General features: G+C 34.9%; 1 protein-coding gene across 5 annotated transcripts in view; it reads right to left on the bottom strand.

Annotated features, from left to right (window-relative positions):
- Positions 1-539: 539 nt before the first annotated feature.
- Positions 540-16,548, bottom strand: part of Mfsd8 (major facilitator superfamily domain containing 8) — an 86,622-nt gene continuing 70,613 nt past the window's right edge. For 4 of the 5 annotated variants that reach the window (XM_076864279.2, XM_076864280.2, XM_076864278.2 and 1 more), the window contains exons 6-12: positions 15,644-15,788; positions 14,794-14,849; positions 11,779-11,887; positions 9,900-10,034; positions 6,690-6,793; positions 6,362-6,609; positions 540-2,863 (exon numbers count right to left, since the gene is read on the bottom strand). In XM_076864279.2, coding sequence (XP_076720394.1) covers positions 2,657-2,863; positions 6,362-6,609; positions 6,690-6,793; positions 9,900-10,034; positions 11,779-11,887; positions 14,794-14,849; positions 15,644-15,788 — 1,004 coding nt within the window. In that variant the 3' untranslated portion in view covers positions 540-2,656. Of the gene's footprint in view, positions 2,864-5,012; positions 5,108-6,361; positions 6,610-6,689; positions 6,794-9,899; positions 10,035-11,778; positions 11,888-14,793; positions 14,850-15,643; positions 15,789-16,548 lie in introns of those variants that run through there. The other variant, XM_076864281.1, reaches the window with a different exon arrangement.

The raw sequence follows: 16,548 nt of genomic DNA, 5'->3' as shown, positions 1-16,548 counted from the left end.
GACATTTACTAGAAATGTATTCATAATGTTTTGTTTGGTATTTTCTTTAGAATCAGGGCTTTCAATTTAACAAGGAATCCTGACTGGTTTGGTTCCCCTAGCCTCGACTAACAGAATTTTGCTCCTCCTCACTATACTCCAGCTTCCTCAGGTCGGCTTTTGGTTCTGGGACCTCCAAGATGATCTCACCTCTCGGGCTCCTATAAGTCCTGCCTGTCCCACTCCTCACCAATCCCAATCATCCTCTTCCATCAGGTCTTAGGTAATCATTACTTCATTAGAGACATGCTCCCAACTTTCCTGGTCCTGGTTCCCTGTTACTCTCAGAGCTCCCTACACTCCTGTTTCCTCACACAGCACTTTCCTCAGTCATACTCGCCCATGAAACATGAAACTCAGGCCTGAGATTCCTGCCTCCTGTGAGGAGGGGCTCTGTATATTTTTCCTGCTCTATATTCAACAATTACATAGTAATTGTCATATAGTGGGTGTCCCCTTAAATATGTACTGAAAGTATGGTTAAAATTTTAAGGCTAAGGTACATATATACAATAATTTGTTTATTAGAAAGTGAACATTCATAGTACAACAGACAAAATTACACATGAATCTACAATAGTACACAGAATTTCTTCTCAAAATAAATTAATTCTTGAACAGATGCAAATAGTTTATCCTTGTCCAGATAAAAAAGTTATAAACTTTATTTCACCTTATGTAAGAAAATACAAGACAAGCTTAGCAAAATAGAATATTTTATGAAGTTATAAATCCACTCAAAATATGCTTAGGTCTTCAAAAATATCTTTTTCTAAATATGTTCTTTTGGTTTTTCCTGGTACTGGGCATTGAACCCAGGGTGCTCTACCACTGAGCCACATTCTTAGCACTTTTTATTTTGAGACAGGATCTTGCCAAATTGCCCAGGTTGGCCTGAAACTTTCAATCCTCCTGCCTCGGCCTCCCAAGTTGCTGCGATTATAAAATGCATATGCCACCATGCCTGGCAATGTAAAACACTCCTAGTTTTCCATAATTTAAGGACTCTACATCATCTTTAATTTATACTCATTTTGTCCAATGGAAGAGTTAAACTGTTATTTAATTATTTCTCAAACTACCTCCCTGCTCTTTCCCAAAACCCGTTATTGCCCTATCTTTGGTGTTAGACCAAGAAAGCACTGTCAATAAAAAAGAAGGTGGCAGTCAGTTTTGCAAGGTTATAGTTTATCTGAATTGTAATCAAAGAATAACTTTAGAAGCTGGGAATTTTTCTTGTCATATTCTTGTTAAAAACATGCTATATGTTTTATGATAAAATTCTGGGGGAGAGGTGTTAATTGTTTGCCAAATATTTCTGCTAACAAAAGTCACTGGTACAGGTAACTTAATTTACCTTACAATTAGTAATCTATTAATAATCCAACTTCATGGTTATTTTACCTTATGAAAAATAGAGTGGTTAAGAACTAGATGAAAGACCCAGACAAGTAACTTCTCTATGCCTTCATTCTTCCATCTCTAAAATGGAATAGTACAGAATAGTAATACAGAATAGTACAGAATAGTAGAATAATAGTATCTTCACCCTATAGAATAGTTGTGATAAATTACACGTTACCAAGAATATGGAAAGAATTCCATAAATATTCGTTATTATTTTCATCAATTATCATTATTGTTATTATCCATCATGCACACACTACCCAAACCAAGGGTGGAGTTTGCTCTTTATGATTAAAAGTGAGACAAAAACTGAGAAGCTAAAATTCTATAGCTCTTTAACAGCTCTGCAGACAAGGGACTGTTGTGTTCCCTCTTGTAATTTAGATGGGCAATATTTAATCACAGTGAATTTTTCTCTAAAGCTTAAAGGAGTTGGGATATAGCAATAATTTTAAGAAATCATGTACTGTTGAATACATGGATACAAAGTGAATTATTAGCACTTCCAAGAATTAAATAGTGTAACTCCACTAAAGGCCAAGATATCCATTTTGACCTCTTCATTTTTCAAATATTAGCATTTTTCTTGCTCACATATCAATTTAGGGTTTAGTGAAATATTGAACTAAAATAAGACAGAGATGCAATATTACAACAAAGATTTATACAAGACAGGAAGGATGGCAGGCATGCTAAATGGAGAATTTAAGGGTCATGATTTTTACTTTGCAAGGAAATGTAGGTACAGAAAATGTGTTTTTATAAATAAAAAGTAGTTGTCTTTGAATTAAAATACCTCTTTAGGCAAAAAAAAATCTATAATTTCATTCTATAATACAGCTAATTGGTACAGAACTTTCCTGGTTCCAACGCATATTCTCTCATTATTTTAATGAGACTTTTGTAGTCTGTACTAAGAGTGTAGTTTTCACACCTATAGACCACTGCCACTCACTGTTTAGTTCATGAAATCCCAAAAGGGCATAATAAGAAAAATATAGGAAATTATGACCTAGAATGTTTTATGTGTCTTACTATTCACAATCGCATGTAGCATCCCCTCTGTTATTTACATATGTTCTTGTTTTTCAAAATGTGCAATGTATCCACAGCCTGTATATGGTGACTGGATCGTAGCAATTGTGGGGCATAGCTTTCAACTAGGAAATGCCACACAAATCAAGTATGTTCCACCATAGTCTTAGCTACCTTACGCCTGAATCCTCCCACATCTTACAGAAAAGGCAATGAGTCTCTTGTAAACCGCTCCGAGGAGTGTGATGGTGAGCAGGACGATTACACACACAAGGCTGAACGCCCATCGTGGCCCCAAGTAAGTATACACGTGACTGATGAATACAGGCCCAAGAATCCGGGCTCCACTTCCAGAAGCTGTCAGCCAGCCCATATACACTCCCTGTGGAGAGTGAGCAGGGGACAAGCAGAAAAATATTCAGGGTTACTAATTTTAAAACAAAACAAATCTTGAATAATGAACTTTGTTCATATTATAGTCAGTTTAAAAAAACACTTTTTTTTTTTTTGATATTGGGGATTGAACCCAGGTCCTCACATATGATAGACAAGCACTCTACCACTGACTTACATCCTCAGCCCTAAAGGAACAAACTTAATATCAGGTTGAAGCCCCGGAGACAAGATAATTTATTCATATGCAATTTAAAAATAATATTTATTTTGTATTTGCTGCATGCCAGATGCTGAGTTAGGGGTTTTATATATATTGTTTCACATTTTTACAACATTTGTCAATAAGTGTTGTTCCTGCTTAACAGGCTAAAACACAGAAACTCAGAGAACTTGTCCAAGAGAGTGAAGTTGTGTTTGGGCCACCCATCTGCACCACTTTATATCATAATACCACTCCTACAACTACATATCCCAAACCCTAACCCACACAATCTACCCAAGAATATTCAGTGCAGCATCACGCTTGATAACCCCAGACTGAAAACAACCTGAGTGTCCATAGTAAATCAACTAAATAAATTATGATACATTTAATAACTGGAATGTTAATCAGTTGAAGTATAAGGTCTTATACAGGGTAAAATCTTTCATAAGAAAGATTACTCTCCCCCTCTCCCCACCCTCCTCTCTATTCTCTCCTTCTTACTCTTCTCCCTCTCAGCCTCTCCCTTTCCCCTCTCCCTCCCTCTCTCGCTCTCTCTCCCCACCCCCACTCCCTTTCTCTCTCTATCTTGACCCCCTTCTCTTCTGCGACTGGCCACTGAGGTCCTACTAATAAAGTCTTGGACAGGTTAAAAAAAAAAAAAAAGAATAACATATTAATGTAATTACTTCTTTCCATGATAGTGCCTAAAGTAAAAAAAAATAATAATAATTATTTGTAGAAAAACTACATATATATGTACCATAATCTGTTTTGCCTTTTTTAAAAGGCATTGAATAGCTGTTTGAATAGGCAAAGAAAAATATATTGAGGGTACAAATGAAGTTAATAGCATCTGGTGCAGTCAAGATAAGGGGAGTCTTCTTTTTCTCCTGTTTACATTTTTAAATAATTTGAATTTTATTATAATAATCATATATTGCTTTTGTAATTAATATTTTTTCTCTCTCTTTTGGTACTAAGGACTGAACTCGGGTGCTTAACCACTGAGCCACATCCCCAGCGCTTTTAATTTCTATTGTGATACAGGGTCTTGCTAAATTGTTTGGTGCCTCACTGAGTTGCTGAGGCTGGCCACAAACTTGTGATCCTCCTGTGTTAGCCTTCCTAATTGCTGGAATTACAGGTATGTGCCTCCACACCCAGCATTTTTTTTTTTTTTTTTTTTTTTTGAAATAGGGTCTATGTTGGGCTCAAGTGAACCTCCTTTCTCAGGCTCTGCAGTAGCTGGAATTATAAGCATATGCCACAGCATCCAGCTTATGCCTTTATTCTTAATTTTGAAAAACTGAAAATATAGTATTCAGGTTAAAAACAAACCCATGACTGGAGGTGTACTTTATTATTGGTAGAGAACCTAGCTCACATATTTGAGGCCCTGGGTTCAATACACAGCACGGAAAATACACCCCCCCCCCCGAAAAAAAGAAAACCCTACCAAAATATTTTATCTATAGATTTTTCTCCTTGCTGATTCCAATAAAGAACCCTATTTGAGTAAAGCTATCATCTTAATTTTAAAAGGAGGTAGATAATATTTTTATTTTATGGTCAGGGCTGGAGTTTTTGCTCAACGGTAGAGCACATACTTAGCATGTTTGAGGCCTCAAGTTCAATCTCCAGAACTACCAAAAAAAATAGAATAAGAGTTAGAAGCAAAATCTGAAAATAGTCTAAATGATAGCACAGCTGAATGTGGTGGTGCACACCTGTAACTGCAGCTACTCTGGAGGCTCAGATAGAAAGATCCCAAATTTGAGGTCAGCCTCAGCAACTTAACCATGGCCCTGTCTCAAAATAAAATAAAAAGGTAGAAAGCCTCTGGGTTCAATCCCCCTACGGAAGAAAGAATAAATGGAGTACAATGTTTCCATTAAAATAATTCACTAGCTGGCTTAGTGGTGCACACCTGTAATCCAGTGGCTTGGGAGGCTGGGGCAGGAGAATCTCAAATTCAAAGCCAATCTCAGCAACAGCAAGGCACTAAGCAACTCAGTAAGACCCTGTCTAAATAAAATACAAAATAGGGCTAGGGATGTGGCTCAATGGTCAAGTGCCTCTGAGTTCAATCCCTAGTACACACACACACAAAAAAAATTCACTAAAAGAAAATCAAATGGCATGGAAGAGTATTCACAACATGTTATATATTTTTTTATCCCATTTTTGTGTTGAACACACATAAGCATAGAAGCATAACTTCATCAAAATCTTAGTAGTAATTGCCTCTCTGATAGTTTTCTTTTTGCTTCTGTATTTTTTTCCAATTTTATATAATGAATGAGAGAATTAAAAATTTTTTTTAAGAGAGAGTGAGAGAGGAGAGAGAATTTTTTGATATTTATTTTTTAGTTATTGGCGGACACAACATCTTTGTACATGGTGCTGAGAATCGAACCCGGGCCGCACGCATGCCAGGCGAGCGCGCTACCACTTGAGCCACATCCCCAGTCCCTAAAATTCTTATTTATTCATTTTTGCAGCTCTGGGTACCAAACCCAAGGCCTTATGTATGCTAGGTAAGTGTTCTACCACTGAGCTATAACTTTGGTCCATGAAATTCTTACTTAAAAGTTAATTTTGGAACTGGGCATGATGGCACATGCCTATAATCCCAGAAGCTTGGGAGGCTGAGGCTGGAGGATGGCAAGTTCAAAGCCAGCCTCAGCAAAACTGAGGCACTAAGCAACTCAGTGAGACCCTCTCTCTAAATAAAGTACAAAATAGTGCTAGGGGTGTGGCTCAGTGGTTGAGTGCCCTTGAATTCAATCCTCAGAACCCCCCCAAAAAAAGTTAGTTTTAGGCTGAAGGTATATGCACTTCAGTGATATAGTGCTTGTCTAGCCTGTAGGTTTGATCCCAAGCACCACAAAATAATCTAAAAATATATTTAGCCTTTGTAAACTTTTAAGATATTTGTGCTTTTCATCTCTTAGTTATGGCTTCTGGAGTCAGAAGAAATTAAGCCTAGATCCAAACATGGCTACCAATTATGGTTCCCTTAATGTTGCCTAATTTAAGAGTTTCAGAAATTTATGCTTCAAATTTTTTTTTCAGTGAAAATTATTTTGAGCTCATAATCACTGGCATCCTAATCACATTAGCATACTGTTTGTGAAGTTTCAGTAAATAAACCTTATAAATACTTGACAAAAGTTGTTTGCTTTTTAAAACTTAAAATGCTAATAAATGTGGTAAAAATCCCCCAATGTGCTACAGTAAGTATGTCTTATAATTGCAATGTCAGGGAAGCCTGCTTACCTGAGGCTTTGGTCCTAGAATTTTTGAATATAATGTATAAGATATAACATTACAGGCTGGATAGCCTATTCCAACCAGCACAGCTGATGTGAAGAACTGGGCCAGGTGGATCACTGGGGTGTAGAGGCACCAGGCTTGCTCAACTGGGCAACCAACTGGCCGTTCATTATGATATTCTCTTGCAGACTTCCAAAAACCAATCATAATTTCCCCAAATGTGGTATCAGGGATTGAATTATTATGTAAATCTGTGAAAACAAAATTAGTATGGTATAGGACTTGCTAATTTTAGCTAAACTCCAGGAGATAATGTTATAGAATCATGTACCTTCCCACTGTATTTTGGGGAACTGACTTCCCCAAGGTAACAAGATAAAGAAGCCAACCCACACAACGATGAGTCCTCCCAGTAGAATAGCTCGCTCACCAATCCTGTCAAAGAACAGAAATTCTGTAATTTTAAAATGAAACATCATAACAAAAGTTCCATTACTTTTATAATTAAAAAACTATAAAATTTTGATACTTTTGTGATACTTGTAAAATGCAATACATAATTTCCCACTAAAAGCAACCAAGACTTCTATTAAAAAAAAAAAAAAAAAAAAAAAAAGCCAACTTCAGGTATGGGACAGGAAATCCAGAAGTTGAAACTAGAATATCTTTTCCTACCGGAAAGCAAAGAAGCTATTAGTGACTATGAGGTCATGAAAGTAGTACTCAGCCAATATGCAGAAGTTGGCCAACAACTTAGCAATATGAACACCAAAAAGAAAAAATAATAATAATGGGAATTACTGAAATACAAGAAAGTGTTATAATCTATAAATTCATACTATCCTAAGATGGAACACTCTCTGGTCACTTTTTGAGGATGTCACAGAACCATCTTATCATTTTAAATAACAGTTAATTAAAGGAAAAAATCCAACATGTATCCTTTCTTATGCAAACTGTACTGTACCTCACAATAATCAAAGGGTTGGTGAAGGGAAGGTTTTTTTAGTAGAATGTATTCTAGTAAATAAATGTTTTATGGAATTAAAATACAGTTGTCCCCCAGTATCTGCAAGGGATTGGTTTCAAGAGCCCCTTGAGGTTACCAAAATCCAAGGACACTCAAGTCCCTCATGTAAAATGGCACAGTAAAGGGTAATAACCTACAAACATCCTCCTCTGTATTTTAAGTCATCTCTACATTACTTTTAATACCTCAAAATATAAATGTATATACTTTTATACTATATTATTTAGGATCTGATGTTGAGAAAAAACCCCAGGTTCAGTGCAGATGCAATTTTTTCCCCAAATATTTTTATCTGAGTTTGGTTAAGTCTATGGATGGGGAGCCTCAGATCTGGAGGGCAAACCGTCAGCACTTAACAAGGACCCTTGGATGGATTCAGGGAATGATCGATCGTGACTTACATCATAAGGAGAGAAAAAAGACACGTTATATTTTTTCTCAGGTAAGAATATCACACCACTTATTTTCTTGCCAAAAAAAAAAAAAAATGGAACCCAAATCTCTTTAAACTTCTAGATCTATGTACAGATCAGTTTTCAAAATATAGTAAACAAAGGAATATTTTAAACACTAGCAAGATCCAAAAAGCGGAAACTACAACATAAACATCCTGGCCTCAATTTGTAAGGGAGGAAGAAGAGAAAGACAAAGGGAGGGAAGAAACCAGTCAATGAAAGAGATTGAATCAAGAAAGAAAACTGAGGAACAAACTAAATTCATGTGAGATAGTCAAGAAAACGCAAACTCTGTCTAGATATGTGACAATTTTCAGAAATCACTGTTCACTTTTTAGATGTGATGATGGTGTCAATGTTAAACTTTTAGTTAATGAAATATTATGGAAAGTATGAAATGATGTCTGGTTTCAGGTTCAAAATAATCCAGATGCAGGGGAAAGAAAGTGTGGAGTAGTAGATGGAGACAAAGATGACACAGGACTGTCCCAGTGTATGTAATTGTTGGAGCTAGATAATGGACACTAGAGGTGCAGAACATAACGCTCTCTAGACCTCTGTATATGGAAGTTTTGCATATTAAAATATATAAACAAAACCAGAAGCTTTCAAAAGCAAACAAAACTAACAACATTAAAAAAAATTGAAAACCGAAGGCATCCTATCACCCTCAGAGGACCAGTAGGCTCCTCAGCTTTCAAACCTTCTGTACCATTTGGCATTTCTCTAGTTCTACTTTGGTCAAACTGGCCTTTTTGCTTGTTTCTTAAAAACCCAAAAACTCAGTCTTCGCAGAAAAGAGAAGACTGAGTATATGGCTGATCTCCAACTTCACTAAAGTCTTTTTTTTTTTTTTTTTAATGGACACAATACCTTTATTTTGTTTATTTTTATGTGGTGCCTAGAATCAAACCTAGTGCCTCACACATGCTAGACAAGTGCTCTAGCACCGAGCCACAACCACAGCCCCTGAAGTCTTTCTGAATATGACTTCCTCGGCCATGCTTCCTGGACCACTCCCAGACTCTTCACAGTGCTCACCAAGACTTGCCTTCACATCATGTTTACTGCCCCCAACACAAGTTCTTTGAAGGTACAGAACTGGACATTTCATATACACAGCACTGCTCTATTTTTGCAGCAAGATTTCTGTCTCCATAGCACCCTCCATTGCAGTCTGATCCTACATACCAATTCAATATCTGTTGATTGATTTTAACAAGCATTAGAACTGATTTGGTCAGTTAACATCCTGCATTAGAGTTGGTGACTGAACTTCCTCCAAAGTGTGCTCCTTACAGTTACACTTTCATAAAGAAATTCTTTTAAAAATAGTAGTTTTGAGAAATGCTACAAACTGTATTTGCCATATTATATGATCTTTACATACTAAAGACGTAAATGTTCTAAAATCAATTAGTTCATTAATCTTAACCAAAATTTTCCAAATTTAACCACCAAATCTTTTCTGTTATATAACATATTACATATGGCAGGACAATGTCTTATGAAACACATAAAACTTTTAGAAATACTTTTAAACTATTTCATAACACACAAAAGCTACATTAGTAGACAATTATTTGCTTGGTAAAATATTTTGCTTCACCAAAGATAGGCCAGAGGGGCTGTGGTTGTGGATCAGTAATAGAGCACTTGCCTAGCACGTTGAGGCCCTGGGTTCAATCCTCGGCAAATAAAGTATAAAAAATATAAAAACAGTATTAAAAAAATGCCAGAATACAGAAATATCATGCTTAACAATCTAATTTAAATCTGTTTGAAAATTTCCAAAACTAAAACTAATACATAAATGAGAGAAAAACTTTAAATTATTTTATAGCATATTCACTGACAGCTAGCTGTGTTTCATGTTTTTTCTTTTTTTAGTTGGACACAATATCTTTATTTATTTATTTTCATGTGGTTCTGTGGATCGGACCCAGGGCCTCGCATATGCCAGGTGAGCGCTCTACCGCTGAGACACAACCCCAGCCCATGTTTCATGTTTTGATTTTTAAAAACTAGATTTGAAACAAAACCAGACAAAACTCACTTTTTGGAAAGTAATTTAACCCCCATGAAAATAACAACTGCCTCAACTCCAAGAGCAGCAAGTATTATTCCATTATATAATACAGCTTGTTCTTGAGTCCAAGCATACATGTCCATTGTCAATGGAGCAAGGATTCTAAGAAAAATAAAAAATAAACCACTGTTATTTTATTTAAATCACAGTAATTGTTAAAATGAAGTATAAGCTTTAATGATACCTTCACATTCAAGTATTTGCATTCCTTTTAACAATGACAATGGCTTACCTATGTTATAAGCAAGATTGAATAAACACATCTTAAGCATATTTTGTTGCTACATACCTAAGCTTCCCTATTTATTAATATTTATTTTAGTTACATAAGTAATATAGCTGTAGCTGTACTGCAAAAAGTCTAAAAAACAGGAAAAGGAATTAAACCAAACCAATCATAACTCCTATCATTCAAACATAACTACATCATCATGATTACTCTTTGGTTTAAACAGATCTCTCTTCTCAGTGAAGCTTTGAGTCTGGGAGGACGGGCCTGCCAGTGACTGGTCTCCCTTGGGGGTTTTCTTTCTATATGGTGACCAGTGTTCCTCCTTAAAGAACCTCTGCAAAAGTAAATTTTTAAAGTTGTCATTTGTATGTGCTACAAGCTGTCCAGAACTGTTCTTATTTGTTTATAAAATAATGCCTATTATCTTAATTATCTTTATAAAATATATTATACTGCTAAAAAAATAAATAAATTGTTATATTTCCAGTGAAACGTTGCTAATAAGTATTAGAATCCTTTGGATTATTTTTCTCTTCCTCAATCTCTTTTATCCCTACCTTTAAAAGTATATAGATTTCTCCCTACCTCTGAATTTCACTCTTCCTTTATATGATTGTCTCCTTCCTTGCCAAGCTTCTTTTCCCACATTTTCCCTCCTCCTGTTAACTGACTACAAAATGGCATTTATATTTAAAATATGTTTTTAAAAAGAACAAGTGTATTTTAAGCTTTAAAATCATGTGAGTTGATAAAGAAAACAGATTGGTAGTTTCCCAAAAAATTAAGCATGAAAGCCTGGTGTGATGGCACTGGCCTGTAAGCCCAGCAACTCAAGAAGCTGAGGCAAGAGGATCACACATTTGAGGGCAGCCTAGCAATTTAGCAAGACACGATCTCCAAAAAAAAACAAAAAACAGTGTGTGTGGAGTGGGGATGTAGCTCAGTGGTACAGCACGCCCCTGAGTCAATCTCTACTATACTCTAAAGAACTGAAAGCCAAGAGTCAAACAAATAGTCATACTTCAATGCTCATAGCAACATTATTTGTAATACAAAAAGTGTAAATCAAAGTGTCAGCAGATGAATAGATAAATAAAATGTAACAATACCTACAATGGAATATTATTCAGCTTTAAAAAGTTAAGAAATTCTGATATATGCTACAATGCTAAAAACTGCTGAGGCTGGCTTTGAACTTGTAATCCTCCTGTCTCAGCCACCAGAGCAGCTAGGATTACAGGCATGTGCCACGGCGCCCAGCAAGAATGTACTATCTCTATAGTCTAATAGAAAAGTATTTTTAAAATGAAAGGGCCATATGATAATTAAAGTCAATGAAGCCTACAGGAGATTTTATACTAATTTTTCTTTTTTCATAATCAAGGATTAAATACATCTAAAGTTGCCACACTGAATGCTGCATACATAAATATGGAGCTATATAGCTTAAAGTTAATTAAATCATGATACAAAATTAATATATACTTTTTACATCATAAGAAAAATATACCCTACATTAGATATTTTATAATATCAGTATGTTTAATCAACACTGCATTAAGAAATACAAATTAATAAATAATCTGATTTAAATGAAGACAGAATAAAACTTACGTTTCAAAAAGGGCAAATATAAATAAAATCACAAAAAACAGAACATTGGTAGCCACAACAGCAACTTGATCAATATTTCCTTGGGAATCCTGAACTTCATCTATTCTTGCTATAGGTAAATAAGAAAAAAATTAGATTACCTATATATCTAAATTTTTCTTAAGATACTAAAATAATGTGTTACATATAGTTAATTCTATAAATAAACATCATTTTTAGGCTTCAAAGCAGTTTAAAAGTAACAGGATTTCTATGACACAAATATTTTTTCCTGCAGTACTGGGCACCATAACACTCACTAAGCTACTTCCCCAGTCCTTTTTATTTTTCATTCTGAGGCAGGCTCTCACTATCTCACCAAGGCTGGCCTTAAATTTACAACTCTCCTGCCTCAGTTTCTACAGGTCCTGGGATTACAGGTGTACATCACAGTACCTATCCAGGAATAATGGTTAAATCATACTTAAAAATAATTTTTAAATGGTACTACACAAAAGTAAAGTGAGAGCTGTGGCTTGGTGGTAGAGCCCTTGCCTAGCATGTGAGGCACTTGGATAGAGTCTCATCACCACATACAAATAAATAAAAATATAGGTCCTTGACAACTTAAAAAAAAAAAAAAAGTAAAGTGAACCCCCAACAGGAGAAATATTTCATTTTTTTTGTGTGTGTTGGTGATCAAACAAACTAGGGCCCCACACACGTGAGGCAGGCACTTCTGCCTCAAACCCCTGGCAATATACTTCAATTTTATATCTTTAGGGAACATTCTGTTTGGTATCTCTAATCAAAATGTATGCATTTTACAGAATTTGGTAATAAAATGATATAGAATTCTGTAAGAATGTATTTATTTAAATTTGCTTTAAATTTCAATTGCTGATTTTTTCTATCTTACTAAATCTGAAATTTAAAATGATTTCATGAAGAATTAAAATAGTTTTACTAAATCAGTCCCCAGTCTACGATTCACTTAAATAGATATGTATTTTTAATTTCAATGTTACATGAAATCAGTATTAATAAAAATTCTTATGCCATTTTAAAACACTGCCATTTAAAAAAAATCCTTGTTACTCATATCTTACAGAGAAATAACTAGTATTTGATGGGGTTTTTTTATAAAGTGGGAAGGCAAAGTGAGTGTAATGAGTTCTCATCTTGAACCGTGTAGTTAAACTGCAGACTTAACTTGAGCTATTCCCAATGTCACTGTGATGTATGCCCCATTTACATCCACACATGTAAACCCATTATGCCATTTTGCAATTCATCCATGTACCCAGCATAAGCCATGTGAGTATGTCAAAATGTGTCACTTATGTACATTATTTTTAAGTGTGCATGTAGTCGCAGGAAGGGGTTGGTACAACTCTCTTATGACAGTAAAGTTTCTATCATTTTTAATGATGGAATCTGTCTTTCTACCTCAGCATGCTAGAGAAGGATATCCTCCTCCAATAAAAAGTAGATCTGGAAATAGTCTACTAGACTTGGGGGGAATTAGCAACTTGAGATATCTAGCTTGAGACCTTCCTTTCTTCTAACCATGCAAAGAGAACTGGTCACCTTTGTTTAGATCTTTTTTTTTTTTTTTTTCCTTTAAGTTGTAGTTGGACACAATATCTTTATTTTTATCTATCTATTTTTATGTGGTGCTGAGGATTGAACCCAGGGCCTCGCATATGCTAGGCAAGGGCTCTACCGTTGAGCCACAATTCCAGCCCCTTGTTTAGATCTTCTTCAAGGTCCTTGGGGCCCAAATACTGTTTTGATTATTATTTTTTTGGTAGTGCTAGGGATGGAACCCAGGTCCTCACACATGCTAGACAAGCACTCTACTCCTGAGGTATATTCCCCAGATCCCTTGTACTGTTTTGGATCGACCTCCTTGATTTTCAATCACTACCTAGAAGGCAATCTTGACTTCTTCAAATCATCTATCAGCACTGCCCCAAGCCAGACTAGAATTTACACTGTCTCAAAAAATACAAAGAGCTGGGGATGTGGCTCAGTGGTTAAGCACCCCTGGGTTTAACCCCCAATTCATTAATAAATAAAAAAACAAGAAAAAAAATAATTTTGAGGAAAGACTACATTACTATATTGATTTTGAATTCTATGTAAGTAGAAATTATCATCCCAGGATAAACCTCTATAAACTAGAATATTTTAAAATTGATTATGAACATTTTTATCTATACATGTTCTAAAATTTAAAAACAATTTTTATGAAAGTGCTTGGCAAATTAACATCGGGTCTTTTCCATAGCTTTGAAAATTCACTGAGGGTAGGGACCAGGCTACAGTTTAACATGGAAAGACAATCCCCAAGAAGAATAGTTAGCACTTAAATAATGGTGTGTTTGGTAAAATATATCCACTTCCTAGGTTGGACATTATTTATGAGGCAAAGAAAGATCTAAAGGATGAAAAATGTACATTTACAAAATATATTAAAAGAATGAAAAAAAAGAGAAACCATATGGCAATAAAGAGAAACCATAAGGCAATAAAGAATTACTTGAAACAGAAAGGTACAGTTTTAGAAAACTGTTCTAAAATAACACGAAATAATTCTTAGCAATTTTTCTTTTGGAGATGGGGGAACTGGGGATTAAACTCAGGGGCACTCAACCACTGAGCCACATCCCCAACTTTATTTTGTATTTTATTTAGAGACAGAGTCTTACTGAGTTGCTTAGCATCTCAGTATTGCTGAGGCTGGCTTTGAACTCTCGATCCTCCAGCCTCAACCTCTCCAGCCACTGAGATTACAGGCGTGCGCCATGGTGCCTGGCTTAGCAATGGTTTCAACTCTGCCAACATGAAAGAGTCAAATAACTGATATGGGAAAAGTTCTTTTTAAAAAAATCAATTTAGGTACCTTTCAGTTTTGAAGCTTTTTCCCAAACACCCATTATACTGTCCTCAGAAGAATAATCCAAGCAAACAACAATCATTAGAAACACTTTGATAATGCCAAAGTAATTTACTCAAATAGGTGAATAGTACCTTCTTCAAAATTAATATTTTTACACTGTCGTCCTGAGTCATCCACTCGATGTTCTCTTAAAAAGAAAAATGTAAATACTGTATTTTGAAAATGATTAATATAATACAGAAACAGTTCAGATTTAATTCTAGTTTTCTATTTTTTTACATTCTGATATAGTTTCCTTAATGACTTCTGAGTAATGAAATTACTACTGATGAATACAACCAATAAACTTAAAAAGACAGAAGTTATAATTCATATCATATTAACCATAAAATGAAAAAAAATACCCAATGCATCCAAAAGCATATGTGATCTACTTTAGTACTTTAAATTTTCAGTGATCTGAAACATTAGTTACAAATGCTTTCGGACAATTGGATAAAACATTTTAAAGAAACAAAGTTAACAAAACATCTGGATTTTAGAAAATTATCTCTAATATAAGAGACATACATTCCAAGCAACTTGTAAATTTAAGACACTTATCCATTCATCTACTTAAAATGCTGCTTCTATGACATTCCCTTACTTAGAAACACTTAGTCAATAGGACCAAATCTTGAAAACAAATAAGATTAAATTTTTAAAAAGATTAAATCTTGAATATTCAAAGATCTTCATAATCTGTGCTCATTTATCAAGTTGTCTACTATTATAGTTGCCATCACTACATACTTTAACTGATCAAAGAATGTGAACACAACTATAATAAATATCAAAAACAAAGACTACATAGGGATAATTTTCTACCAATAATGACAAATTTTATTTAAATTTATATACATAGGGATAATTTTCTACCAATAATGACAAATCTTATTAAAATTTATATCTATGAAAATTTATATCATCATCTCTAATTACCTTAACACAGTGATGATCAGAATAATGTTTAAAACTCCAACGAAGGCATTAAGTAAAGCTGGTGCTGTATACATGTCTATCTGTAGCTTAATCATATCCCAAGTCACGCCCTTCTCTCCAATTAGAGCAAAACAAGTCTGAAAAACTTATTAAAATAAAATGTACACAAATGAATTATTATATGGGAGGCACAGGCTTAAAAAAAAGCAAGACATTTGTCTCAGAATGGAAGTCTCATTAAGGAATCATCCAAGAGGTTGTGAGGGGAAGGGGAAAATAAACAAGGAGGGAAATGAATTACAGTAGATGGGGTAGAGAGAGAAGATGGGAGGGGAGAGGAGGGGAGGGAGGATAGTAGAGGATAGGAAAGGTAGCAGAATACAACAGTTACTAAAAGGGCATTATGTAAAAATGTGGATGTGTAACCGATGTGATTCTGCAATCTGTATTTGGGGTAAAAATGGGAGTTCATAATCCACTTGAATCTAATGTATGAAATATGATATGTCAAGAGCTTTGTAATATTTTGAATAACCAATAAAAAAAATACAAAAAAAAAAAAGGAATCGTCCATCACCCAATTGAGTCAAATGTATGAAAGATGATATATCATGAGCTCTGTAATGTTTTGAACAATCAATAAAAAAAAAAAAGGAATCATCCATCTACATCACGCATTCCCCACAGCAGCAAGAAAATTGGTTCTTGATTGGGGGGTGGCAACAACAATTCCCTTCTTCTACTGTAAAGCACATAAAAATAGATGAAGAGATGTGGCATTGAAATTTCATGGGGGTGGAGTAACTCGGAAAAAAAATGTCTGAAAAGACTCCTTAAGGAGACAATAATAAAAGAGTGAGAGAAACTGACGTATGTGCATCCACAAAGGACTATATCTAAGTTAC

This window comes from Callospermophilus lateralis, chromosome 8 (genome assembly GCF_048772815.1).
Source record: "Callospermophilus lateralis isolate mCalLat2 chromosome 8, mCalLat2.hap1, whole genome shotgun sequence".
Taxonomy (NCBI): Eukaryota; Metazoa; Chordata; class Mammalia; order Rodentia; family Sciuridae; genus Callospermophilus; species Callospermophilus lateralis.
Note: the sequence above shows the minus strand (reverse complement) of the source record. Positions and strands in the feature narration are given on the sequence as shown.